The sequence below is a fragment of the Canis lupus genome, chromosome 20, assembly GCF_011100685.1.
Source record: "Canis lupus familiaris isolate Mischka breed German Shepherd chromosome 20, alternate assembly UU_Cfam_GSD_1.0, whole genome shotgun sequence".
NCBI classification, from domain to species: Eukaryota; Metazoa; Chordata; class Mammalia; order Carnivora; family Canidae; genus Canis; species Canis lupus.
The window spans coordinates 42371336-42398958 of NC_049241.1; the positions used below are offsets into that span (position 1 = coordinate 42371336).

General features: G+C 45.6%; 2 protein-coding genes across 3 annotated transcripts; both read left to right on the forward strand.

Annotated features, from left to right (window-relative positions):
• The first annotated feature begins 4426 nt into the window (after positions 1 to 4426).
• LOC609264 (putative serine protease 42) lies at positions 4427 to 9670 on the forward strand. The gene is made up of 5 exons (XM_038566644.1): positions 4427 to 4751; positions 5054 to 5210; positions 5784 to 6046; positions 6960 to 7120; positions 8535 to 9670. Exons 1-5 carry the CDS (start codon positions 4442 to 4444, stop codon positions 8769 to 8771), a joined length of 1128 nt encoding a protein of 375 aa, XP_038422572.1. The 5' UTR covers positions 4427 to 4441; the 3' UTR covers positions 8772 to 9670.
• A 12659-nt stretch (positions 9671 to 22329) lies between these two features.
• LOC100684662 (serine protease 44) lies at positions 22330 to 26599 on the forward strand. Of its 2 annotated transcripts, XM_038565287.1 has the most exons (5): positions 22330 to 22670; positions 23131 to 23287; positions 23870 to 24135; positions 24887 to 25050; positions 25655 to 26599. In XM_038565287.1, exons 1-5 carry the CDS (start codon positions 22364 to 22366, stop codon positions 25886 to 25888), a joined length of 1128 nt encoding a protein of 375 aa, XP_038421215.1. In that variant the 5' UTR covers positions 22330 to 22363; the 3' UTR covers positions 25889 to 26599. The 2 variants fall into 2 exon arrangements, with proteins under 2 accessions (XP_038421215.1, XP_038421214.1); XM_038565286.1 differs by lacking the exon at positions 25655 to 26599 and having other exon boundaries at positions 24887 to 25646.
• The last annotated feature ends 1024 nt before the right edge of the window (positions 26600 to 27623 follow it).

The following is a 27623-nucleotide window of genomic DNA, read 5'->3' on the forward strand; positions in this document are numbered from 1 at the left end:
CGGGGAGTCTGCTTCTCCCTCTCCCTTGTGTGCTCTCTCTCTCAAATAAATAAAATCTTTTAAAAATAAATAAAAATTTTTGAAAAATTTGATAATTTTCAAGATTTAAGAAAAAAAGATTTTATTTATTTATTCATGAGAGACACACAGAGAGAGGCAGAGACATTCGCAGAGTCAGAAACAGGCTCCCTCCTGGGAGCCTGACGTGGGACTAGATTCCAGGACCGCGGGATTATGACCTGAGCCAAAGGCAGATGCTCAACTGCTAAGCCACCTGGCATTCCCTTTTCTTTCTTTTTTTTTTTTTTATAAGTGGGCTGTCCACACTGGTCTTGAACTTACAACCCTGAGATCAAGACATGAGCTGAGATCAAGAGTCAGATGCTTAACTGACTGAGCCTCTCAGGTGGCCCTCAAGATATTTTTCTGTTATTGGTTTCTAATCTCTGTTATGGTCTGAGAATGAATTTTGTAGTTTCAGTTCTTTAAATTTATTACCATTTGTTTAAGGGCCCATAATATGCTCATTCTTGGGTGAACATATTCGGATACAGTGTATTCTGCTGTTGCTAGGATAGATTATTCTATAAATGTCCATTAGGTCTAATTTATGGCTAGCGTTTTGCAGATCTTATGTACACTTACTAGTTCTCTGTGTACTTGTTCTATCAATTATTAAGAAAGACATATTGAAGTTCCAAATTCTAATTTTGGTTGGATTGTCTTTTTTCTCGCTGCTCTATAAATTTTGAAGCTCTATTGTTAGATGTATTTAAGTGCATACACATTTAAAGTTTTATCATTCTGTAATTAATGTCTCTGTTTATCCCTGATAATATTCTTTTTCCTGAGGTTGGCTTTGCCTGATAGTAATACAACCGCTCCTTCTTCTAGTTAGTGTTTGCATTGTATATCATATTCCATCCCATATAACCTATTTATGTTTTGATATTTAAGGTGGGTATATAGATGAGTTGTGTTTTTAAAAAAATCCAGTCTGAAAATCTATTTTAATTCATGTAATAGAAGCTTTAATTCATTTAATAGAACATTTACCTTTAATATAAGTATGATATTGTTGGATTAAAATCTACCCCCATGCCAATTGCTCTCTAGTTGTACCATCCTTTTTTTCCTGTTTCTGCTTTCTTTGAAATTGATGGAGTAATTTTTTATGGTTCTATTTTATCTTTGCTATTTTCTTATTTATAGTTAACTTTTTCCCTTGGTTTCCCTTGCATTTACAGTGTTTATCTTTAATCAATCTTAATCAATTGACCTCTTCTTTCTAGTAATAGTATCTGCTTTTTTAAATAGTGCAAGGACCTTATAACAGTATCCTCTCTATTCTTTTTTCTCATCCTGTATTAGTTTTCCATTGCTTTTTACACCTATAGTAAAATCATTTTGATGATAGGCAATGTTTTTTGAATCAGAAGTTATGTCAAGCTGTTTTAAACAGTTCTTGTGCTGTCAAAAGTTAAAACAAGCAAAATATGCATTCCAACAAAAATTTGCAGTAAATATATTTCCTGAGCTTTCTGCCACAATTCCAGAAGCAGTTTTTGGAATTGTGTAAGCAGTGCAAAGGAAATTTACATATTTCAAAATCTGTTTAACTGCAGTTGAGGAGCTTCCACTTAAACTTCAGTGAAGTGATTAATTTGCAATGTAATGACACAATAAAAGGCAAATATCAAGAGAAAAACCTAAAATAACTCAGTAAATGCCTTCCAAGTGAAGAATATGCTCAAAGCTATATGATTACAGATTAATATCAGCATTTGGCAGCACTTAACTGCATGAAAAGACATTTTAAAAGATTAAATGCATAAAATATCATTATAGATCACCATTACCAGAAAATTTGCAATTGATTTTGATGATGGAGAACACTAATTTTGAATCCAATTAAGCAAAATGTTATTCTCCCAAAAAAGAATTCCATTCATCTCATTAGTAGATTTGTATTACAAAATATTATATCCAGTTACTATTATTATTATATTTTGGTGGAAAATTTTCCTTCTTTTTTGTATGGAAACCTACATAATACTCTCACTTGTACCTCAAAATCCTAAAATATTTGCTCTCTGGCCTTTCACAGAAAACATTTACTGATCTCTGAACTAGAGCCTTCGAATATGTTCATCATAATATTTATTTATTCATTCATTCATTCGTTCATTCTAGGCAAAGAACTTTATTAACCTTGTTTCAACCTTTATTTACAGGCCTCTTCAGTTTAATTAGCTGCAAAGAATGAATTGCGTCTAAGGAAAAACCAAAAAGAGCTGCAGTGTCCAACAGGCTCAGGCTTGAGAATAGTAGAGACCTAGGTTTTGTCAGGTCCATGAACAAAATTTTAAAAAGCAGTAATTATAAATATCAAATAGCAGCTCCTGGTAACTTCTTCAAGTTTTATCTTCTTTAGAAGCTAAATTTTAGAACCAAAACTCTTTACAAGATCTGAAACTTCAGGGTGCCGAGGTGGCTCAGTGGTTGACCATCTGCCTTTGGCTCAGGGCGTGATCCTGGGGTCCTGGGATTGAGTCCTGCTTCTGATTCTGCCTACGTCTCTGCCTCTCTCTGTGTGTCTCTCATGAATTAATGAATAAAATCTTAAAAAAAAAAGATCTGAAACTTCATCATCATCATCTTCATCAGTAGCAAGTGATGCTTTTCCATCCACAGATTGGGTGGGCAGGGCTTTAGCCTATCTTCTTAAACTAGCCAGACTGTCCGCACCAGGTTGGTTTAAGATCCCAAGTAGTCTCTGGGAAATGAACAAAGTGTAGTGGAAAGGGAGGTGGGTGGGGGGTTGGGGTGACTGGGTGATGGGAACTGAGGAGGATGAGCAGGGATGATATGCTGACGGGATGAGCACTGGGTGATATGCTATATGTTGGCAAATTGAACTCCAATTAAAAAAAAAAAAAAATCCCGGGTAGCATTTCTGTCGGCTGCTTTGCCTCAGCACAGCCTGTGATGGTAAAAGTGTTTGCTGCCGAGGATGCCTGCACTCTAAGGGTTGTTAAGTTGGATCACTGTTCCTTGGTTTGTGAACATAGTCACTTCTTCAATACCAGAGATATTGTTACCCCTAACTTCATTAAGGAGAACTGAAGTTTTTTACCAACTGCTGTAGCTGTTCTATGAAGCACCTTCTTCTTTCAGTGACTGTAAGAATTTGCTCATCTACATTGGAAAAAATCAGAGGTGTATGATAGGATTGGATTCTGAGAACTCTTGCTTGGTTGGGGAGGCCTGAGGCCACATTTATCAGGATTACACTTAACCAGAAATCCTAAATTCAGTTTGCTGGTTCAGGCAGGGTGAGCATGATTCTATATGTTGTAGATTCTACATACTGGCTGTTTTCCACTCAATGGTGGACCACACTAAAGGAACTTGATATGCCAGAAAATTCCTTGGTTTAACATAGAGAAAGGAATGCAAAGAGAGAGTGGAGAATATTAGAATGGATTCATGATGTATGACCTACTCCCTTATTTCTCTGACCTCCAAGAAGGCCTTAGAGAATAATCCCTTCACCAGGATGTTGACAAATAAATTGCGAGGGGAGTATCCACATCCCTGAAAAACACTGTGACTGGCTGTCCTGTTTTTGGCCAGGGAAAAGTGGGAAGTGCTGCAATTCAGAAGCTAGGATTGCTGTTTTCTCCTCGACCTCAACAGGGATGCTGAAGCCCAGAGACGCAGAGGCCTAGCAGAAGCGTTCAGGCCACAAAGACAAAGGACCCGCCACCAGGACGGATGCCAGGGACCAAGTGCTAAGAAGAATGGACTGACTTGTGGGTATCTTTGGTGGTGGCTAATATTTTAAGGTGCCACTGTCACTGAGAACAGCAGCCTACTCCTTTGTCTCAACTACTTAATTTGTATAGCACCCCCCACCCCAAAACCTTGTTCTGGTGAATGAAGCCCTGAGCCGAGGACCCATCATGGAGCATTAAGGCTCCTTGCGGGGTGCGGTAGGGGTGGGGGGTATGGGGGCCATATATTTTTGTGTGTGTGTGTGTGTTTTACAAGTCTTTAATTTAAAAACCCAAAAATATATAATCAAGCATTTTACGTAATGCATACATTCTTAATATTTGCAGGTTAGATAAACAACAGAAGGCGAGGGCGGATATACTGTATTGCTTCTCTTTGGCAAAGGGGTCCCTGGAACTGGAAGGTCCCTATCAAGGGCGGTTGTCCTCAGAAGCACCCCGACCCCTCCGGCCCGCGCGGAGTTCGTGGGACTCGCGGTGGAGACGGACCCGGGGGAAGCCAGGGCTCGGGGTTTCGCACTCGGGCCCGGGGGCGGGGAGCGCAGGGAGCGCGCCTCTTCCACCGCTCACGCGCCTGCGCGGACCGTCAGCCTGCAGCGGCGAGGGGCGCGCAGAGGCGAGGCGAGGCGAGGCGCGGGCGGCCCATGGCGTCCCCGGGCGGCCGCTCGCTGCGCCTCCTGCTCTGGCTGCTGCTCCTCCCGCTTCCGCTCGGGGCGTCCTCCCCGTCGTCCTCCCCGTCGTCGGCCCCGTCGTCGGCCCCGTCGTCCGCCCCGTCGTCCGCCCCGTCGTCCTCCCCGTCGTCCGCCCCGTCGTCCGCCCCGTCGTCGGCCCCGTCGTCCCCGGGGGGCGGCCCTGAGGGCCCGGGCGCCAGCGTGTGGAGGGCTACGGGGCCGCCGGCGACCTCCAGGCCGCGCGAGGCGGCCATACTCTCCCAGTTGGTGGAGTTGGTCCCAGGTGACGTTTGGCGTTGGGAGCCCGGAGCGGGGCTGAGGCCGGGGAGACTGGGGGAGCCAGAGGCCCTCTCCCGCCGGCCCCGTCCTGCCCCCCGCCCCGGGGCTCTGAGGAACGGGCCCACGCGGCCTTGGGGGTCTGCGGGTACAGGGCCTGGGGACTTGGCAGCGCTGCCCCGGAGTCTGAGAGGCCGTAGCCTTCCCGGCTGTCCGAGGAGCCCCTGGTGCTTCCCCGGGGGAGCCCGGGCTCTCGGGAGCAGGCCCTGTTTCTTTGAGGTCCTTCCTCCCATGCTGTTCTCACCCCAGGGTGTGGCCAAGTCACTGCGAAAATCTTGGGCGGAGAGGCAGCCGAAGAAGCGAAGTGGCCCTGGCAGGTGAGCCTAAGGATCAACCAGAAACACGTGTGTGGAGGCTCCCTCATCACACAGCAGTGGGTGCTGACTGCGGGCCACTGTATTTTAAGGTGAGGGTGACGAGTGGATACTGAGTTCTGAAGCCAGCTCTGCTCTCCTCTAATACCCATTAGGTTCTGTTGCCCTGGAAACTTGATAAAACCCAAACCCAGCCCATCCCAACCCAATCCAACCAACTAACCCAGCCTAATCCAACCCCACCTAACCCAACCAACTCAGCCCAATCCAACCCCAACTAACCCAACCCAACCCAACCCAGTCCACCCAACCAACCAACCCAACCAACCCAACACACACCAACCAACCCACCCCAACCCAATCCACCCAACCAACCAACCTAGTCCAGCCAAAGCCCACACACTAAAAAACAAGAGTTTGCACTGGTATTACTAGGTATACTAATTCCTGGTATTACTAGGAATACTAATTTGGTGAACCAAACCAATTGTATGGGTGAGCAAACAAGTTTTGAGAGGTGTGAAGCAAGGATTTTTAGAGATGGGGTGGTAGAAAGAGAGATGAGGGAGGTCAGGGCCAGATTGGGAAGCATCTGCAATGTGTGTAAAAAGGCATGAGGGTTGCTTCTCAAGGTCTCCATAAAGGGCATATCTTCTCTCCCACAGCCATCTTAGCTACACTGTCAAGATGGGAGACCGAAGTATCCATAAAGAAAACACAAGTGTGGTGGTCCCTATCCGAAACGTCATTGTCCACCCTCAGCTCTCAGTAGTTGGAACCATTCAGAAGGACCTTGCCCTTCTGCAGCTGCTCTACCCTGTAAACTTCAGCATGACCATACAGCCTATATGCATTCCTCAGAAGACTTTCCAGGTGGAAGCTGGGACCACATGCTGGGTGACTGGATGGGGCAGACAAGAAGAATATGGTGAGACTGTGAGGCAGGTCGCACGCTCAGGAAGTGGGAGGCAGCCCTATCCCTGAAACAAAAAGGCTAAAGAGAGGGACGGGGAGGTGGATGGACTGCCTGGCAGAGGGGGAATGGGGCCACAGGTTGGTAACAGTCAGAGTAATAGCTCCTGGTTGGCGTGAGCCTAGAAATTGGTTGAGGTCTTTTGTTGTAACAGAAACATTTCACAGTAGGTGTTTAGGAAAGGCATGGGTCCTGGGAACTGGAATTGCTCTCAGGAGGAGAAGAAATACCTGGCTGAAAGTCTGTTTCTGCACATTTGTGTGGCACCGTGCCTGGCTGGCTTAGGGATATTTTTAGGTTCCCTGGGGACAGAGCCAGAGGCTTTGGAGTTCTCTCCAAGGTGGGTTTCTGCTCAGTAAGTGACGAATTGTCTTCCAGTCAGAAGTGTTCCTCTCTGAAAGTACTGGCCTTGGTTGTCAGGGAGCTTCGTGTCCCTTTGGGTATAGGCAGAGCCAGATGATTCCTGTAGGGGATCCCTGTAGGGCCTTCTATTTCTGGGCAGAGACTGGATTGGTAACTTTGGGGCACTACCCATTCCAGAGTCTGTGGTCCTGCTCTAAAGTAAAGATATGTTACTGACGCACGGGATCCCTGTCACTATTACTATTGATACAGGGTAACAGATGCTTGATTATCATTTCTCAGGCTGATAAGGCCTTGCCTTCTTCCCATCTAGACTGGTTCGTCTTCAGCCTGTCTTAGTTCCTACCACCTTTCCTCCCCATGTCAACTTTGGGCCTCAGTTTCCTCCAGTGTCAAATGGGGACAGTCCCCACTGCCCTGTCTTTTTCAAAGGGGATTCTAGGTGTGTAGGGGCTTCCTGTCCACTGGTGCAGAACCAGCCACTGCTGAGCCTCTTTACTTGCAGGCAGCAAACTTGTTGCACATATTCTCCAAGAGGTCGACCAAGACATCATCCACCACAAGAGGTGTAACGAGATGATTCAGAAAGCCATGACAACAAATAAGACTGTAGTACTGGAAGGCATGATTTGTGGCTATAAAGCAGCAGGCAAGGATTCTTGTCAGGTAACTTCACAGACCCCTTTCTACCTCCACATTGAGGATGTCCCCTCAAAGTCTCCTCATTCCTGAGTGCCAGGGCCTGGTTCATCTGTCACCTCCTCTCACTCGGGGGAACCACTCATTGCTCCCCTGAGCTGGCCTGGCCTGTTCCTTCAAAAGGGAGCGGCCCTTGCTGCCTGGGGACACTGCCAAAATGGGGGGAAGTCAGGGAGTGGGTAATGCTAACACTCTGAGTTCCTTTCATTGGGTTCCTCCCATGTCACACTCCCGTGTGACCAGTGGGAGCGTCTGTCCCCATTAGCTCTGTTAACCCCCCAGTCATAACCCCGCCCCACAGATATCATACCTGTCATACATGAGGTGAGGTCTGAAGGTGTTCGCTCGGGGTCCCCCTGTGCGTGCCTGCAGGACTCCTGCACTGAGTGCCTTCTGGAGGAGGGGGCATTTGGGCTGGGGCTCAGAGGATGAGTATTTGGATTTCTTGGAAAGAGGAGAAGAGCCTTATAGGGAGAGGGAGCCGTATGTACAGCAGCTCCGAGGTGTGCGAGGGAACCTGTCACGTTTAGGGCACGTCTTCCAGGTCTGGAGCAGTGAGGTGACCAACAGGGCCAGGGAAGAGGCCTGGAGTGGGAGTATGTGTGGCCTGGAGCGCTGGGCTGAGTTTCTTGATGCCGCCCAGGCAGGAATGCAGGCTAGGTGTTTGTTTCCATCGTCTAGGCAATGCTGCTGAGTTCTGAGTAGGACCTGGGGTGGTTAGGGGGTAAAGAGGGTGTACCTGAGGTTGAGTCACTGACTGCTGGGAGGGTGGGGGTGAGGGGCAGGTCAGGAGGGCTCTCTGTTTCTGTCTGAGTTGGGTGGTGCAGAGTGGGGGCACCAGAGCAGATCTGGGAGAGGACATGCAATGTTCTGCATGAGATGGGTGTGTATGGGATGTCTGGGAGTGGAGTGTCAAATATGGAGGGAATATATGAGTTAAGAGTTCTAGAGAAACTTTAAGCTAGATGTATGGATTTTGGGGGTTCTGATGCAGAGGTGGTATTCAAAATGTTTAACCCCCACTATGGTTTGGGAAATGACCAGTCATTCATAATATCGTCCTGAGGATGTTAAAGTTTTCCCATTAACTTTTCTTTCTTTTTTTTACAATTTTATTTTTAAGTAATCTCTACACTCAGTGTTGGGCTCAAACTTACAACTTCGAGATCAGGAGTTGTATGCTCTACCCAATGAGCCATCCAGGCACCCCTGCCCATTAACTTTTCAATTCTCAGTTCTCCGTATTCACAGAAGGGTGGGCCTGGTAGGTCCCTGGGGAAGGTCCCCATGTGCCTGACTGCCCAGTGCCTTACAGTGTAGCCAGCTTGCTCTCACGTGGATGGTCTTCCATTCCTGCATTTGTTTCTTTCTCTTTCTCCAGGGAGATTCTGGGGGCCCTCTGGTCTGTAAATTTCAGGACACATGGGTCCAGGTGGGAATCGTGAGCTGGGGCTTTGGCTGTGGTCGTAGAAATGTGCCTGGAGTTTATACGGACATTGCTTCCTATGCTGAGTGGATAGTTAACGTGATGAACCAGGCTGCCTCTTTGTATTCAGTGGTGTTACTCATCCCACTTCTGTGCCTGGTGCTGCCGCTGGGCATCCTGATGGCCCCGTGATCACCCTCGCCCACTCCCCTGTTTCTGAGTCTCATACCGGGCCTGGCCTCTCCTCTGACCTCCTGCTCCTACTCAAATGCCCTTTCCTGAGCCTGGGTGGCTCAGTGGTTGAGCATCTGCCTTTGGCTCAGGGTGTGATCCCGGGGTCCCAGGATTGAGTCCTGCATCAGGCTCCCTGCAGGGAACCTGCTTCTCCCTCTGCCTATGTATCTGCCTCTCTCACTATGTCTCTCATGAACAAATAAAATCTTAAAAAAAAAAAAAAAAAAGCCCCTTCCTGCAATTCTGGTTGGCATCCACTGACCCTGTAGAGGACCACACAGTAGAAGGTGGCAGCAAGACTGGAGCCCAGAAAGTGCCCCAGCCTGATGCTCCAGTCACCTGCCTTGGCCACACCCACACCTTGGCTGTGCTCTGCCTGCCTGGAAGGAGGGAGTGCAAGCATGCCAGCCTGAGAGCCAGCCAGCCTGCGAGGCAGACCCCGGTGCGTCCTTGCCATCTTGGAGAGCCTCTACCACAGAAGAGACCTCAGGAGCAGTGAGACAGCACTGGAGCTGGGTGTGGGCTCAGGCTGTCACCTGAGACTCTGTCAGAGCAGTCAGCTTGCTGCTGGTGCAGAGAGAGAGGTGTCACCATGTCCCTGCTGAGGTGGGAGGCCTGGGATTTCCACATCTGCCTCGGGTGTGTCTGAGGCTGGGAGGAGTTCCCCTGTACCCAGCAAGAATCCCCCTGTGCGTGGCCAGCCTGTGGCACACTGGGCCCTCTGTGATGGCAGCCCCGTGATGGGGGCCCCCTTCCTCAGTAGCTAGTGGCCACATCCAGGCTCACCCCAAGTTGTGTGGAGGCAGTGATGGAGTGTGGAGATCTTAGATGCCAACTAATAAATGTTTGGATTGTCACCTGTGTGTTCTGTATCTCTCCTGACCAGGGGTGGGGGACACTGATAAATTTTTCTCACATTTAACTTAAGAATGTGTTCGTGATGCTTTTTAAACTCTAGAGTGAGAGGGGAGGCCCTCATCTACTCTGATGTGAGTTGGACAGATGGTCTTAGCACTTAGATCCTGCTGCTATGCCCCCCAGGGCCACCAGCATCTCTGCAGGGAGCTTTGTACCTGAGTTCCCGTTCCCTTCGTAGCCATTGCATCTGGGGAGGAGGAAGTGAGAGAGAGTGGAACGAGAGGGAGGTCAGGGCATTGCCTCCAAACTGCAAGCCTTACTTCCTGCCTGTCTGTTATGTGGAGCCTTGTGCACCAGACTGCCTTGACCTGACCATGAAGAACACCAGGCTGAGGCTCAGGGAGAGGACAGGTTGAGTGCTTACTGTGTCTGTGCTGGCTCATTTCTCTCATTAGCCTATTGTCACAGAGTAGCCATCTATTACCATGTGGAGCACTCACTTCACTGCTCCCGATTTCCTTCTCTGTTCTTGAAACTTTGAGGTTATTTTCTTTTAGGAGAGGATTAGTGCATTTTACACGTGAGAAGTAAGTGCCCATGAATATTTGGGTGAATAAAGAAATGGACTGGGGTAAAGATCTAAAACTGTACACTTCTGACATTTTTCATCCCTTTTCTTCTGAGCATATAGCTGATCAGAATAAAGACTGTATTTCCAAGTCCTGCACATCTAAGTATGGCACTAAGTTCTGGCCAATAAAAACTGAAATGTTGAGTGTGAATTTGGGGAAATGTCCTTAATGGAGGACAAAGTCATCTTCAGATCTCTTTCTTCTCTCCTGGCTGAAATGTGTACACAGTGACCAGGGCTTGAGCAGACAAGTTTTTTAAGTAATCTCTACACATTTCCCAAACCAAATTTGGATTTGGGAAATCTCTACATTTCCCAAACCAAATCTCAAGACACAAGGAACATGCTGAGGGTGCGGAGCAGGAATTTTGAAGGAACTTGGCTCCTTGGAATTTGTAGGACTGTTATCACAGCTCATTACATGCAGCAGAGAAAGAAATTCTTTTTTTTTTTATTTAAGCCATTGTTGTATCAGGTCTCAGTTACTCATAGAAAAACCTCATTCTACCCAATGCAGTGGGTATCATGTGGAACTTTGTTTCTGGATTCTTATAAATGTAAGTTTTAAAAGTCATTTATTTAGACTAAATTTTTTTTTTCTTTTTAGAGAGGGAAGAGGTAGAGGGGCAGAGGGAGAGGGGGAGAGAGAGAATCTTAAGCAGATTTCCCACTGAGTATAGAAGCTGATGCTTGGCTTGATCTCTCGACACTGAGGTAATAACCGGAGTGGAAATCAAGAGTTGGATGCTTACCGACAGCCACCCAGGCACCCGTTATTGAACCTCATATTAATGTAATATAGTAAGTGCTTTTGTGTCTGGCTTACCTTCTACATGTTGTTTTAGAGGTTCATCCATGTTGCTGTGTGTTATGTGTTATTAGTAGTTCGTTCCTTTAAATTTTTTTTATTATTTTATTTATTTGAGAGAGAGAGAGAATGAGAATGAGCAGGGAGATGGGCAGAGGAAGAGGGAGAAGGAGACTCCCTGCTGAGCAAGGAGCCTGATATGGGGCTTAATCCCAGGATCCTGAGATCATGACCTGAGCCTAAGGCAGGTGCTTAACTGATTGAGCCACCCAGGTGCCCCTAGTTCATTCCTTTTTATGGGTAAATAGTAATATTCTTGTATGAATATTCCAGTTGGTTTATTCTCCTATTGATGGACATTTGGGTTGTTTACAGTTTGGGGCTTCATTAGGAATGAAGCTGGTAATAAACATTTTAGTATAAGACTTCTTTGTATCTATATAGTTTCACTTCTTTTGGGAATAAACCTAGGACCAGAACTGCTGGCTCATGAAATTGACGTATGGTTAACGTTATCAGAAATTTCCAGAGTTTTCTAGATTATTTGTACTGTTTTTTGCTATTCCCAACAATAAATGAGAGTTCCAGTTGATCCACATCCTCATCAGTCCTCAGGCTTTTTTTGTCCAATTCTAATAGGTATGAAATGGTACCTCATTGGGGTTTTAATTTGTGTTTCCCTGTAACTAATGATATTGAGCACATTTTTATGTGCTATTGGTCATAAGCATATCTTCTATGAAGTATGTTTTCAGGTCTTTTGTGTATCTTTAATTAGGATGCTTATTTTTTTATTGCTGACTTCTAAGTAGTCTTGTATTCTGAGTAGAATCCTAAGTTTGTGACCTACTTTATTCACTTTTTAGCTGGGGGCTATGAAAAATTTTCTTCTATTTTTTTCTCAGAAGCTTTACAACTTTAGCTTTTACATTTAGGTCTATGGTCTGCAAATTAATTTGGGGGCATGGTATGAGATCTAGGGACCAAAGTATATTTTTCCATATCTTTAATGTTATCCAGTTCTTGGGCCATTTATTGAAAATACATTTATTTTCACATTGATTTGCATTGGTACTTCATCAAAAATTGACAGCATATTACATGCATCTATTTATGGATTCTCTGTTCAGTTCCTTATCTATTTGTCCTTTTTTTCCCTAAAGATTTATTTATTTATTTATTTGAGAGAGAGGGGGAGAGAGAGAGAGAGAGAGAGAGAGCGCGCACACTGAGTGGGGGGAGCAGCAGAGGGAGAGGGAGAAGCAGACTCCACTGAGCAGGGAGCCCGATGTGGGGCTTGATCCCAGGACCTGAGCTGAAGGCAGACATTTAAACCACTGAGCCACCCAGGCACACCAGTTTATCTGTATATTCTTATGCAAACTTTACAGTGTTCTAGTACTGTAGCTTTTATAGTTAGTCTTGAAATTCAATAACATTACACCTCCCAATTTTTTCATGTTTTTCAAGGTGGAGCTTTGTGTAGAGATTGACAAGCTGATTCTAAAATGTACGCAGAAAAGCAAAGGATGTAGAATAACCAAAAGAAAGAACTACTGTACTTCAGGACTTACCATAAAAGGGTAGTAATCAATACCTTATGGTATTGGCATAAGGGCAGACATATAGATCAGTGGTATAAGATAAAGAGTCTAGAAATAGATCCACACATATATGGCCCATTGTTTTCAACAAAGGTGCCAAGGCAATTCAATGTAAAAAAGGATAGTCTTTTAAATAAATGATACTGGAACAATGGGATATTCTTATGCAAAATCAAACCAAGCCATACCCCTCAATCTTTGCATTAGATGTAAAAATTAACTTAAAGTGGATTATAGAACTAAATGTAAAACCTACATCTAGAAAACTCCTAAAAAAAGGGGGAAAAGTCTCTGTGACCCTTGAGTTGGCAAAGATTCTTTATATAGGACACAAACAGCATGAACTATACAAGAAAATAAATGATTGGATTTCATCAAAATGAAAATATTCTCTTTTTCTTTAAGATTTTATTTATTTAATCATGGGAGATACACACACACACACACACACACACACAGAGGCAGTGGGAGAAGCAGGCTCCATGCAGGGAGCCATATGGGACTCCATCCCAGGACTCCAGGATCATGCCCTGAACTGAAGGCAGACACTCAACCACTGAGCTACCCAGGCATCCCTATATTCTCTCTTTGAAAGACACTGTTAAGAAAGGGAAAATCAAAACTACAGACTGGAGGTAAATAGCAGAAGTGTCCACTCAGAGGCTTACATATGGTGTTCATGGCATCTTTATTCATAATAGCCAGAATCTGGAAACAACTCAAGTGACTGTCAACAGATAAAATGATAATCAATGAAAATACTACTTGGCAACAAAAAGAATAAACTACTAATAGACATAAGAACGTGAGTAGAAATTCAAAAACATTATGCTGAGTGAAAGACGTCAGACACAAAGAGTACAGATTTCTGATCCCATTTATATGAAGACCAAACAGGCACAATAGGTAATCAGTGGTTGCTTATGACGGATTTGAAGAGGACACAAAGGCACTTTCTGGGGTTTTGAAATGGTTTATAGCTTGATTGAAGGGGTGGTTATGTGGATCTATATATTTACTAAAACATTAGATTGTGCACTTAAGGTCTATATATTTAACTGTTTGCAAATTTTTCCTCAGTTAAAAAAAATAGGTTAATGTGACACAATCTAGTTTGGCCCCAATGTCCATTCTCTTCTTCTTGCATAATACATGTCTTATGCAATGACCTGATATCTTAGGTCATTCTAATGTTGTGCCAGCAGATATTTAGCAAGCAGCTCTGCAAGGGGGAAAAAAGCCCTAATTATTAACACTTTCAGATTTCTATGGTGTAAACACTTCCACCATGGATTATTTCAAGCTCCCAACATGACATTACTGAATCTGGAGTTGGGAAGAGATGTATACTATTAGATAGAAGTTTTGCCATATAGCTATAGTATATGGCTCTTGATCCAGCCTCATGAGCACAGGTAATCAGAAAATTCAGGAAAATAACTAGGAAGTAATGAATTTTGAATATTTATTTATTTATTTATTTATTTATTTATTTATTTATTTTTGAATATTTATTACCTTTGTTTTTAGTGTACTTTAATTACAGGCTTTATAATTTAAAATTTAATAATGACTATGTTTAACAGCCAGCTCATAAAATTCCTGACAATTAATAATTGGCTTTCATGAGCTAGGACAGGCCAGCTCTAGCATTTACTGGGTTATTTCTCTACCAGCAAATCTCAGGACAGGGATTCATGTTCAAGTAACCTATTAAGAGAGTCATTTTCAGGAAAAACCTGTATGGATGTGAGGGAAGCAGGATAGGAAAGGTAAGAAGTTTAATAAGAATGTGATTATAGGTGAAGTCTAGGCTCAGCATGATCCTGGAGTCTACGTTACAAAATTCATCCAGACTTAAGCCAAGGGAGCTGAGTTTTGTGCCCTGCACCAGTATGTCGTCATTTGCTATAGGCTGACTGGAAGGATGGGAAGTAAGAATGCAACTCCTAGTCATCTTCTGTAATGTCACTCCATGTGCTCACGGGTAAGCCTCCTAAAAAGGATGCAGGTATGAATTCCTAGTAGCAATATCCAGAGTAGCTGGGAGAGAGGTACACCAGACAGGTAAAATGGATCCCAGGTGATCTGGGTGGCTACCTACTTAAGAACTATCTTTCTCAGTTCCCTTCGAGCTCAGTGTGACCATGTCTTTAACTTATGTTCAATTAGATGTAAGTAGCAGTAGTGTGCTGTTGTGGCAATGCCCTTGAAAGGGACATAAATATGCTTTTTGGTCCTATCCCCTTTCTAAAGGGGAAGAAGATGAGAAAGATGGAGGTGCCATCTTGGATGCAGAGATGTGTGCCCATGTTAAGGGTGGCAGAACTGGACTTGGCCACTTACATTTGGACTGCTAAGTAAGAGAGAAATAAACTCTCTTTTTTAACCACTGTATTTTGGGATATTTGTGGACAGAGATATCCACACTTTAGCCTGTACCCTAACGAATATAGTGAGTAAAGAAACAAGTAATAACAAATATCTAAAATCATGACTGTATAAAACAATAATAATTTCTAATTTGTAGGTTTTTCTTAAAAAAAAAAAGACTAACCCCAACAGAATGAGAGAACTTATCAAAAAGAACAAGGAGGATATATACACTATAGAAAAGACATAATTATTTGTACATGATCTGGTTGTTTCAATATAGAAAACTCTAAAGAATCTACAAATGATCAAAATTGATAAAATAATTTGATAAGATTGTTAAATAGAAGAATAATGTAAAATTGCATTTTTTAGAAGATTTTATTTATTCATTCATGAGAGACACAGAGAAAGAGTGAGAGAGAGAGAGAGAGAGAGGCAGAGACATAGGCAGAGGGAGAAGCAGGCTCCATGTAGGGAGCCTGACATGGGACTCAATCCCTGGTCTCCAGGATCACGTCCTGGGCCGAAGGCAGCGCTAAACTGCTGAGCCACCTGGCCTTCCCCTAAAATTGCGTTTTTGAGAGATGTGCATGACTTTGTGGGAAAATTTATAAAATTTTATTGAAGGATGGGAAGGAAGACCTAAATAAAGATATACCAAATTCATGAATAAGAAGGCTCAATACCACACAGATAGCAATTCTCCACAAAAATGATCTTTAGATTTAATGCACATTGAATAGAATTTTCAACAGTTTAAACAAAAATTTGGCAAACTTACCCTGAGGTCTATAGAGAGTACCAAGAATAGCCAAAAGCTTAATGAAGAAGTCAAGGTAGGAGAATGCATTCTATCACATACTGATGATCAGAATCTCTAGTAATCAAGAATATGTCAACCAGACTTTAATAAAAAAAATAATAGGGGTCCCTAGGTGGCTCAGCTGGTTAAGCATCTACCTTCTGCTCAGGTCATGATCTCAGGGTCCTGGGATAGAGCCCCACATCAGGCTCCCTGCTCAACAGGGTGTCTGCACCTCCCTCTCCTTCTGCCCCTCCCCACCACCCGTGGGGGAGAGAGAACACCACTTGTGTTCTCTCTCTCTCTCTCTCTCTCGTTCACTTTCTCTCATAAATAAATAAAATATTTAATAATAATGGGCCATTCAGTACGTGGTGCTGAGATAAATGATTAAATGGAAAATAAATGAAACTGAATTCCTATCTCATGATAAACAAAAAATAGGTGGATAAAAGACAAAACATGAAAAACAAAACTCTAAAACTTTTAGGAGAAAATACAGGGCCATATCTTGAAGACTCAGGGAAGGCTTTTTAAAAGCAGACACAAAAAGTAAAAATGAGAAAGAAAAAGATTGCTATTTCTGACTATGTTGAAACTAAGAACTTTTATTCATCAAAATATGTAATAAAGTGAAAAAACAAATCATGATTGCGAAATGATATTTGGAGCACACATTACCAACAAAGGATTAGCATGAATTAAAAAGAACACATCTCAATAAGAAATACTTCAAAAGCAATCCAAATATAAAATTGGGCAGATGTTACAAACATTTTATAGAAAAAGAGCACAAATGGCCATGAAAGATTTGAAAATATACTCCAGGGAAATGCAAATTAAAACCATACCAAGATATAATTTTATGCCCACCATGTGGGAAAAAACAGAACTGTGGCAATAAGTGTTGGGAAGACTAGAGATTAATAGAAAGACTCATATAATGATGAGTGGGAGTGCAGTTTGGTAAAATTAGTTTGAAAACTGGCATTATGAATTAAGAAATAAAAATGAATACATTTACACATGAATGATTGACATCCAAGGTCATAACTCTTGCAAATGACACAGGTAATTCGAAAGACACACAATGAAGCAGAGTTACTCATAATCAAAAGTGAAAATACATCAACAGTATACATAGAAAACAGTTGTTCTGCTTTCTTGGAAAATTAGAGTTGTTAAGAGTTAGCATTGTATGACAATGTAGGACTATGACCCGTAGAGAGAAGAGGAACAAGTGAGATGAACCCTATAATTGTCCTGACTTCCCAAGTGGAGGCAGTTTTCATATGGCAGAGAGAAGGGAAACCCAAACAGAACACAGTGATATTACTAAACTAAGACTGGGGCTCAGGACATTTGGAGTTTGCAGGTCAGACTATTGTAGAGAAGGGGTTACCATTGTTTTGTGGGCCAATTCCAGATATAGCCTATTTTTGAACAGGACTAAGACTGATTTACACATTTTTAAAGAGTTGCTTTTAAAAAAAGAATATATGGCAGAGTCCATGTGGGGCCTGCAAAGCTTAAAATATTTACTGTCTGTCTTTTACAGAGAAAGTTTTTGATCCCTGCTGTATAGGATGGAGATGCAGAGAAATAACTCCAGAAATCTGCAGAACACTCCCTTTGGTCTTTGGCTGAATGCTAATCCACACACACATAGGTTAAATTTCCAGGAGGCTAGGCAGAGAACAATTGCCAGGAACAATTGCCAGGGTGCTATAAGATGGACAACTCACAGAGCTCACACAGTACTGGGAGATTCAAGTCTTATTCATCCAGAGAGGAAGGACTTCACTGAATACTCAGGCATTCAGTAGAGACCCCACAAGGCTCACACCTTAGTATTGAGGTGATCTCAATAAAGGCCATTCTAGACTCATCCTAACAGAGCTTAAAAACCAACTTTGAGGGCAGCCTGGGTGGCTCAGCGATTTAGTGCCTCCTTTGGCCTGGGGCCTGATCCTAGAGACCTGGGATCAAGTCCGCGTGGGGCTCCCTGCACAGGGCCTGCTTCTCTGTCTGCCTGTGTCTCTGCCTCTCTCTTTCTCTCTCTCTTCTCTGTGTCTCTCATGAATGAATAAAATCTTAAACAAACAAACAAACAAACAAAAAAACTTTGAACAGACCAAGGGTGAACTGCAAGTAATTTAGCTGCCTGCCAGATTTCCACACTCCTTAAAAACAGGAAATACAATTCAAATAGTCAACAGTGTAACATTAATAGCGTTCAGCATTCATTAAAAATTATTAGGCCTATAATTGAGAGTAAGCCAGTCAATAGAAACAGATACAGAAATAGACAAGAATTTTAAAACACCTGTTATTGGGGCGCCTGCATAGCTCATTCAGTTAAACGTCCAACTCTTGGTTTCTGCTGAGGTCCTAATCTCAGGGTCATGGGATGGAGCCATAGGGTGGACTCCAGGCTCAGTGTGAAGTCTGTTTGAGATTCTCTCCTTCCCCCTCTGCTCTTCCCCCTGCTCATGTGCGTATACACTCTCTCTGTCAAATAAAGAAATAATAAAATCTTAGAAAAATAAAATACCTGCTATTAATACTGTAAATTTGCTCAAGGATTTCAAAGAAAACGTGAATGCGACTAGAAGAGAAGATAAAGAGAGCTAAATGGAAGTGTTAGAGCTAGAAAATACAGCACCTGCAGTGAAAAATTCACTGGATGGGTTTAACCAGTGAATTTAACCAGATTAGGTACTGCAGAGGAAAATATCAGTGAAACCAAAGGCACAGCAATATAAACTACCCAAACTGAAGCACAGACAAATATTGAAAAAGTTACTAGACCCTGATGATTTGACCTATGGGAACAATATCAAATGGTTCTATGTGAGAAATTGGAGTACAGAAGGCTGGAAACAAATGAAGCAGAAATATCGGAAGAAATAATATTCTTCAAAAACTTTTCAAATAATTCAAATAATTACTGAAAAAATTTCCAAGTTTGAAGAAAAACTAAAAATCACAGGTTTTAGTTTAGTTTAGCACAGTGTACCCCAAGGAAACACAAAGAACCACACTGCAGAACATAATTGAATTGTCATTCAAAACTCAGTGATGGAGTTTAAAAGCAGCTGGGAAAGGGTAGCCCCAGTGGCTCAGTGGTTTAGCGCCGCCTTTGGCCAGGGGCGTGATCCTGGAGACCCAGGATCAAGTCCCATGTCGGGCTCCCTGCATGGAGCCTGCTTCTCCCTCTGCCTGTGTCTCTTCCTCTCTCTGTGTGTGTCTCTCATGAATAAATAAATAAAATCTTAAAAAAAAAAGCAGCTAAAAAAAGACATATACAGAGGAATAAAGATAAGAATTATAGGGGTGCCTGGCCAGCTAGGTTAGTAGAGAAGGCGACTCTTGATCTTGGGGTTGTGGGTTTGAGCCCCACAGTAGTTGTAGAGATGACTTAATCATAAAAAAAAATCTGAAAACAAAAAAACACACAAAAAACAAAAAAACTAAGATAGGAACAATTGCAGACTTCTCTCCAGACACAATGCAAGTTGGAAGATAGTAGAGAGAGGATCATCTTCAAGTATTGAAAGAAATAAAGCAAGTCAGCATAAAATTCTACCTCAAATGAAAATATCTTTCAAATATGAAATTGAAGTAAAGACTTTTAAAAACCAAAGCTGAGAGAATTCCTTCCTGGACTTCAAGAGATTCTGAAGTTCTTCACGTTGAAGGAAAATGGTATCAGATGGAAACAAGTCTGTACAAAAACATGAGGTGGGCCAGAAATTCTAGTGTTGTCAGGAAATATTAAAGATTTCCTGTTTTAAAATTTCTTGCAATGTAGAATAGTAACCTTTTTGAACTTTTTGCACTCATTCCATTAAAATCTATTGGTCCTTCACTTTTTTTTTTTAAATTCATTTATGGTAGTCACAGAGAGAGAGAGAGAGAGAGAGAGAGAGGCAGAGACATAGGCAGAGGGAGAAGCAGGCTCCATGCACCGGGAGCCCGACGTGGGATTCAATCCCAGGTCTCCAGGATTGCGCCCTGGGCCAAAGGCAGGCGCCAAACCGCTGCACCACCCAGGGATCCCTGGTCCTTCACTTTGAATGGATCTTTTAGCCATACATAATTTTGTAAAATCTTTGGAAAACATTGGTCTACTTAGTTATGTGGTTTTCCAAATGTTGACATGTTTCATTATACAACATTAAAAAAATCACATTTACTTATATCACTGCTGTTGTCACAAAAGTATTTAATTTGGAAAGTTGGAAAGTATTGTCTGCCTATAATGCCTTTGCCAGCATGGAGTGTCTGATTTGTCATCATGGGATCCTACATAACATAGTACTACAGAGTACTGAAATGCATTAATCCCAGTAAGCATGAACTGTTAGCCTTGCAGGGTGGAAAGAAGTTGATATAACAATCTTGCCACCAAATAGCTGGTTGGTTTCCTTCAGGGATGTAGCATTTCAGAGAGTTGGCATTGACCTTGGATGCTGACAGATTGGACATTCAGCAGCAGTAGTAGCTATATCAGCTTTGGTAAGAGGAAGCCTATGTTGCTTTATTGGGTGAATGAATGGCCTCCAATCCTGCCAACACAAATACTCTGTGGACACACTGCAAGAATGGAGGTTGACAAGGATAAGTGTTAGCTGATCCCTAGAGGAGGAGTCATCTTATCCACTTGGTTGTTGAGTGCCTCCTCTGTGGTGGCTACTCACTGGTGGGCACTGGCATGGAATAGAAAAGGCTACACACTTTGTTTCTGCTCCCATAGGTCCATTCTTGTGCTTCTTCCCTAGATTGTGGGGTTTTGCTTTTTCTAAGCCCCTGACCAACCAGACAAGCCACTTATCACTGCTTAGGGGTCCATGTATATTCTTATTCAGGCAACTTCTCCTTTAACACCAAGTTCACGACCAGGTGTACTGTTTGAAGCTCTATGCAGAGGATTTCTCCTCATCACTGCCTTTCAGGGCCACCCCTGAGTGAGTCTCTGGTGCAACAGCAGATTGTTCTCAGCCAGTACCAAGATTTTGAGGCCATCTGTGAACCAGGCCTATATTTTTCCCTCTTTCATCAGCTGGTCCTAGGACAGTCCTTATAAGGCCATGGGTATGAACTGAGGGAGAAACTTTAATTCAATATAAGCAGGTGGTAAGTAGGTCAAGGCCAATATTTTTGTGCAATTTACTTGTGTCTTCAAGACCTGTCATAACAATCCAATTCCAAGTGTCCATTGAAAGATGAATGGCTTTGTCCAGCCGAGTTTATGACTTGGTGAGTCTGGCTGAGTATCTCCTTTACGATAGGAGGCATGGGACTCTCAGTTACTTGATGTCCCTTGGTCCAGCACTTAGTGTCTTTCTGGGGTGCAGTAGTGTGCTAGGAGCTGCTTTCCAAATACTGTACAATTTCTTCGCTGCAGACAGTGTGGTCTTGCTTCAGTCCTGGAGGAGTCTATACTGTGACTCACTAATTAGGGCATAGCAGAGACTCCTTACAGCATTTTCATTTTGCCACAGCAAACTCTAGCACCATGAGGTTGGCTGGGTCATACAGCCCGGGTGATGGGCTGCTTGTACCACAGCCTGACTTCGTTTCTTGATAGGAGGAACTGCAAAGCACTGTGGCCGCTTTTATGTGTGTGTACTCCAGGATAATGTCTCTGCTCAAGGCTTTTCATTTATTCACATGCCTTTTGCCCTGTAAGGTAACATATTCACAGGTTCCGGGGATTGGAATACAGACATCTTTGGGATGCCAGTATTCTACTACAGGGCTGCTTCCAGATGTTGGCTATTAAGAATAAAGATACTAAAAAAAAAAAAAAAAAAAAAAAAAAGGAATAAAGCTGCTAAAAACATTCCTACAGGTGTGTGTGCGTGTGTGTATACATAAAGCTTTATGTCTCTGGGGTAAACTCCCAGTAATGCAATGACTGGGTCGTATGGTAATTGCGTATTTTGTTTTTATAAGAAACTGCCAAAAAAAAAAAAAAAAAAAAAAAAAAAAAGAAGAAAGAAGAAAGAAAAACTGCCAGCCTGTGTTCCGGAGGGCCTGTGATAGTTTATTTTCCTGCCCCAGCGTCTGAGCTGTCCAGCACCCCTGCCTCCGCGGCCGTCCTATTCGGGGGTTGTCACGATCCTTTGTTTTCGTCGGTGTGTGCGGTGTGTCGTGATAGCTCAGGGTGTTTGCATTTGCACTTGGCTGCGGGCTCCGTCCCCGCGGAGGGGTGAGCGTCCCGTCTAAGGCCGCCCGGGGGCTCGAGTCCCCCCGTTTACCCCCCGCCCCCCCGCGCCCCGGCCGACCCGACAGCCGGGAGGCGCGCTGCACGCCGGGCCAGGCGCTGGGGCGGGACGGAGCGCCTCCTGGGGGGTGACTCCGCGGCCCGCAGCCGGCGCGCGGGGACCGCAGTTCCCGCCAACGCGAGGGCAGGGCCGCGGGCCGCCGCGAGGGGGCGCGGCAGAGGCGAGGCGCGGGCGGTCCATGGCGTCCCCGGGCGGCCGCTCGCTGGGCCTCCTGCTCTGGCTCCTGCTCCTCCCGCCTCCGCTCGGGGCGTCCTCCCCGTCGTCCTCCCCGTCGTCCTCCCCGTCGTCGGCCCCGTCGTCCCCGGGGGGCGGCCCTGAGGGCCCGGGCGCCAGCGTGTGGAGGGCTGCGGGGCCGCCGGCGACCTCCAGGCCGCACGAGGCTGCCACACCCCCGCAAGTGGTGCCGGTCACCCCACGTGCCTCTGGCTCCTACGCGGCTGTGACCGAGGCACAGCCAACACGAACGAAGCCGCTGCTCACTACAGGTGATGCTTCTGGGCCTGGCCCTGCCGTAGAGCCCTGGCCGGGGTGACGGGGGTGGGGGGGGAGGTGAGGCGGTCTTGTGAGGAGATGGTGTTTCCCAGGGGAGGGGAGGGGGGAGAGGTGAGGGGGTCTTGTGAGGAGATGGTTTTTCCCAGGGGAGGGGCGGGGGGAGAGGTGAGGGGGTCTTGTGAGGAGATGGTGTTTCCCAGGGGAGGGGAGGGGGGAGAGGTGAGGGGGTCTTGTGGGGAGATGGTTTTTCCCAGGGGTGGGGGGAAGTGGCCCCAGCCCTGCGCTTGAGCTCAGAGAGGAGGTGGCCATTCTCTGAGGAGCCTTCAGGGGGAACAGAGCTGCTCTGGTTGGGAGGGGCCGTCTGAGGGGACATGGCCTTGTCATCCCGCTCTGCTGCTGCTGGTGCTGTCAGTGGCTTTCCTTTCATGTCCCCTCCCTTCACTGACGCTCCAGGATGCGGCCACAGGTCTATGAGGATAATTGGTGGATTGCCCGCTCCAGAGCGAAAGTGGCCCTGGCAGGTGAGCCTACAGATCAATGAAAAGCACATGTGCGGAGCCTCCCTCATTGCCAGTCGGTGGGTGCTGACCGCGGCCCACTGCATATTTGGGTGAGTGCCCGGGGCTCTGTGACCTGGGGCTGGTCCTGTCCCCTTACTGAGCTTCCTCTTCCTCATCTGAAAAAGAGGGTCATAGACCCTGCTCTGACCCTGCAGTCAGAGGTAGGTGATGGTAGGGCCCTTGGTAGCCTAAAAAGTCAAGACCCCAAATCATGTTTGAGGCTTGTGCAGATTAACCTTCAAGCCAAGCAGCAAGAAATGGGAGGGATGCCAGTCGAGATGCATTCTTTAAGAAGAGCGGAGTGTAGTGGACCAACGTGGCTAGATCAGTGGTCTCCAACTTTAATAAGCCTGGAAAGATCCGCAGAGAGCTCGTTAAAACACAGATTGCCTGTCCCCGACCCCCCGCATTTCTGATGCAGGAGTGGGATCTGAGCATCTGCATCTCTAACAAGTTCCCATGATCCTGCTCACCAGGGAACTAGACCTGGAGCACCACTAGACAGATTGGCCAAGGGTCCGGGGATGAGATGTGGTTTGGAGGGAGGGAAGTGGTTGGTGGAGGTAGGCCCAGGCTGGGAAGGCCCAGAAGAGGCGGAGGGGGAGTGGAGAGCCTCTAGGATCTCTCTGCAGCTACGTGGAATACACGGTGAAGATGGGAGACATCTACATGAGGCATACCTCCGATATGGCAGTCAAGATCCCCGTCCAGGACATCGTTATTCACAAAGATTACAATCCTCTTGGATTAATTGAGAATGATATTGCTCTCGTTCTGCTTGAGTTCCCTGTGAATTTTTCCACCCACATCCATCCCGTGTGCCTCCCTGAAAAGGCATTCTTGGTGCAAGCTGGTACAGAGTGCTGGGTGACTGGATGGGGAAAGCTTAGCGAAAAAGGTAAGACTGAAGGAAGACTCTGAGCTCAGGCCAGGCAAGAGGCTGCCGAGCGCCTAGCCCTACAAGCTAAAAGAGGAGGCAGGGAGGCCATTTTGTAGCAAGCGGATAAGGGAGGAGGGTGCAGAAGATGCTGGTAGGCAGTAATTGGATAGTGTTACAAATTTCAGTTAGAATTTCAGGACCTGGCAAAGTGGGTTCTCTCTAGGGTGGATTTTAGCCCAGGGGGTGTTGGTATTCATCTGCCTGCTAACGGGAGCTGTCCCAAACTGGAAGTCCTTGCCTTGGTAGATGGGGAGCTTCCTGTGAGTGAAAAGAGCCCAGAGAACTCCTCTTGGTGAGGTTGTTGGGCCTCCTATCCCTGGGGAGAGGTTGGAATTTGGTATCTTTGCGAACACTACTTGTCCAAGTTTATGATCTTGCTCAAAAGTAAAGTCACTTCACTGATGTCACGATTACTAAGGATACTCAGAGAGATAGAGAGTTGGTTGAGATTTCTCAGGGCTGGTAAGGCCTCACCTCTTCCTGTCCTGATCTGTGCTTCCTTCTCCTGCTTTGGTTTTTGATTCCTACCTCCTCCCCTCCCCACATAAACTTCGGGCCTCATTTCTTCCAGTGTCAAACGGGAACAATATTCCCTGTCCTCAGGGGGTGTCTGTATGTGAACACACTGTATTGAGACCCTGAGTGGGTGCCAGGGGCTCCTGTTCTCTTCCATTAAGCAGATCCACCTATTCCCAAATTATTTCTACAGATTCATCTCAAGAAACTACAGAGGAACTTCAGGAGGCCGAGCTAAACATTATCCGTTATGAGAGATGTAATGAGATACTCCAAACACAGTTGGAAACTAGTAGTGACGTAGTCAAGAAAGGGATGCTGTGTGGTTATAATGTCCAAGGAAAGGATGCCTGCCAGGTCAGTTCATGGGCCCTTGGCTGTCTTGCTGCTTTGTTGTTCTCTCACAATGTCCTCATTCACAGGCAGCGTGGCTTATGTTATCCACCGGCCGTTCTGTTCACCCTTAATTCACATCAAGGGGACTCAAGGGGACAAGCCGCCAAGGCCCAGCTGGGCTGGCCTGCCTGGCTCCTTCAGTGGGAGGGTCTGGTGCTCCCTGGAGGGGGGTTGGGAGAGGAGGGGAGATTCAAGCAGAAAATATCAAAACTGCAAGTCACAACTTTTGAGCCCCTTCTCGGTGACAGGCAGTGTACTCAGATATAGACTGGATTCATTATGATTAGCTCAGAGGACATATATTTTTGTTGCTTATATTCAATTATTCAATTTTTTGTACACCATTGTTTTGCATATGGCTATAAATTTTGTTTGTTAAAGCTTTCAACCCTTAAGTCTGATATTCCCAGAAACCTAGGGCTGGTGGGTGCCTGGGGAGGGGGAAGGTCCTGAGGAAGCCCCATGCTTGCCTATTTCCCCAAGCCTTGAAGTGCGATCAGCTAGCTCTGATGCTAATTCTCTTTCATTCTTGTGTTTGCTTTTTTTTTTTTCTCTCTTTCTCCAGGGAGATTCTGGGGGGCCCCTGGCCTGTGAATTTAATGAAACATGGGTCCAGGTGGGGATTGTGAGTTGGGGCATTGGCTGTGGTCGTAAAAATTATCCTGGAATTTATACAGAAGTTAGTTTGTACAGGGACTGGGTCATTGATCACTTGAGTCAGGCTTGCTCTTGGGACTCAGCAGGCTTCTTCCCACTTCTGTGCCTGGTGCTGCCGCTGGGAATCCTGGTGGCCCCATGATCACCCTGGCCCACTCCCCTCCTGTTTCTGAATCTCTCACTGGGCCTCCTTGACCTCCCACTCCTACTCAAATGCTCCTTCCTACAATTCTGGTTGGCATCCACTGACCCTGTGGAAGACCACACAGTAAAAGGTGGCAGCAAGACTAGAGCCCAGAAAGTGCCCCAGCCTGATGCTCCAATCACCTGCCTCGGCCACACCCACACCTTGGCTGTGCCCTGCCTGCCTGGAAGGAGGGAGTGCAAGCATGCCAGCCTGAGAGCAAGCCAGCCTGCGAGGCGGACCCCAGTGCGTCCTTGCCATCTTGGAGAGCGTCTACCACGGAAGAGATCTCAGGAGCAGTGAGACAGCACTGGAGCTGGGTGTGGGCTCAGGCTGTCACCTGAGACTGTCAGAGCAGTCAGCTTGCTGGTGGTGCAGAGAGAGGGGAGGAGGCATCACCATGTCCCTGCTGAGGTGGGAGGCCTGGGGTTTCCACATCTGCCTCAGGTGTGTCTGGGGCTGGGAGGAGTTCCCCTGTACCCAGCAAGGATCCCCCTATGCGTGGCCAGCCTGTGGCACACAGGCCTTCTGTGATGGCAGCCCCGTGATGGGGCCCCCCTTCCTCAGTAGCTAGTGGCCACATCCAGGCTCACCCCAAGTTGTGTGGAGGCAGTGATGGAGTGTGGAGATCTTAGATGTCAACTAATAAATGTTTGGAATGTGTTCTTATTTGTTCTGAAGCTCTGGTCTCCTGAAAATTGTGGGGTTGCATATAACATACTCTGTAGAGACTAGTTTTCAATGTAGCTTAGAAAACACTTCATGGTGTCCAGTAAACTCTAGAAGAGTCAGAGGTGAGGAGCTTGTCTGCCTTGATGTAAGTCTGATGGATGGTTTTAGCCAGTGGATCCTGCTGCCTGCCCTCCTATTAGAGCCAACAACATCTCTATGGCTGGACGTGCTGTAGCTGAGTTTGGCAGCCTCTGTAGTCAGGAGCAGGGGGAGCAAGAGGACAGAGACTGGGGCATGGCACACTCACATGCCCTCCTGCCTCTTCTTGCTGCCCTGTAACACATGCCTTAAGGATATACCATGGGCTGGGTGTCAAGACACCTTGAGCCCAAAGAGCTCCCCACAAAGGGAGGGTAGGTGGGAGGGCCTGGCTCTATGTGTGTCTACAGTTTCTTTTTTCCCAATGACCAGATCTAGTGTCCCATAGTCAGCGGTACTGGCTGCTGATCTTCCCCCAGCCTCTATCTCTTGCCCACCCAACCTTCCGTGGTCAGTGCTAGGCTCCCAGTTATCAAAGACGTCAGCAAGCAGTCTGGGATAGTTCCACCTGCTGTTTGAAGGAGGCCCCCCAGGAGGGGACACTTGGCTTTGCAAACTCCAGCTGGTTACAGCTAAACTCGGTGAATGCTAGCCAGTACTATCCTTTTACAGAAATGTGCACTTGGGCCGACTTGGAGCTTCAAGTCCTACTACATCCCACTCTGACCTGTCCCTTTCTTTTAAACCAACTGGTTCTTTCCTGTGAGGTTCCCCACTGGGAATGTGGGTGTGGCTTCATTTCCTTGTCTCTTCTTCTTCCTTGGTTAAGACCCAATACAGGCATTCAATCCTCCCCAGAGTGTCCCCTAGGCTGTGACATGTACTCTAGGCTCCTCATGGTCTTGCATCGGTTCCTTACTCTTGCTTCCTCTGGGTGACATTTAGTTCCTCAAGGTCAGGGGACTCTTCACTACTCATCTCT

Coding starts and splice junctions, on each gene's coding strand:
- LOC609264 (XM_038566644.1), top strand. CDS start 4,442: ATGGCGTCCCCGGGCGGCCGCTCGCTGCGCCTCCTGCTCTGGCTGCTG. Junction 4,752..5,053: donor GTTGGTGGAGTTGGTCCCAG/GTGACGTTTGGC, acceptor TTCTCACCCCAG/GGTGTGGCCAAGTCACTGCG. Junction 6,047..6,959: donor GGGCAGACAAGAAGAATATG/GTGAGACTGTGA, acceptor CTTTACTTGCAG/GCAGCAAACTTGTTGCACAT.
- LOC100684662 (XM_038565286.1), top strand. CDS start 22,364: ATGGCGTCCCCGGGCGGCCGCTCGCTGGGCCTCCTGCTCTGGCTCCTG. Junction 22,671..23,130: donor GAAGCCGCTGCTCACTACAG/GTGATGCTTCTG, acceptor CTGACGCTCCAG/GATGCGGCCACAGGTCTATG. Junction 24,136..24,886: donor GGGAAAGCTTAGCGAAAAAG/GTAAGACTGAAG, acceptor TTATTTCTACAG/ATTCATCTCAAGAAACTACA.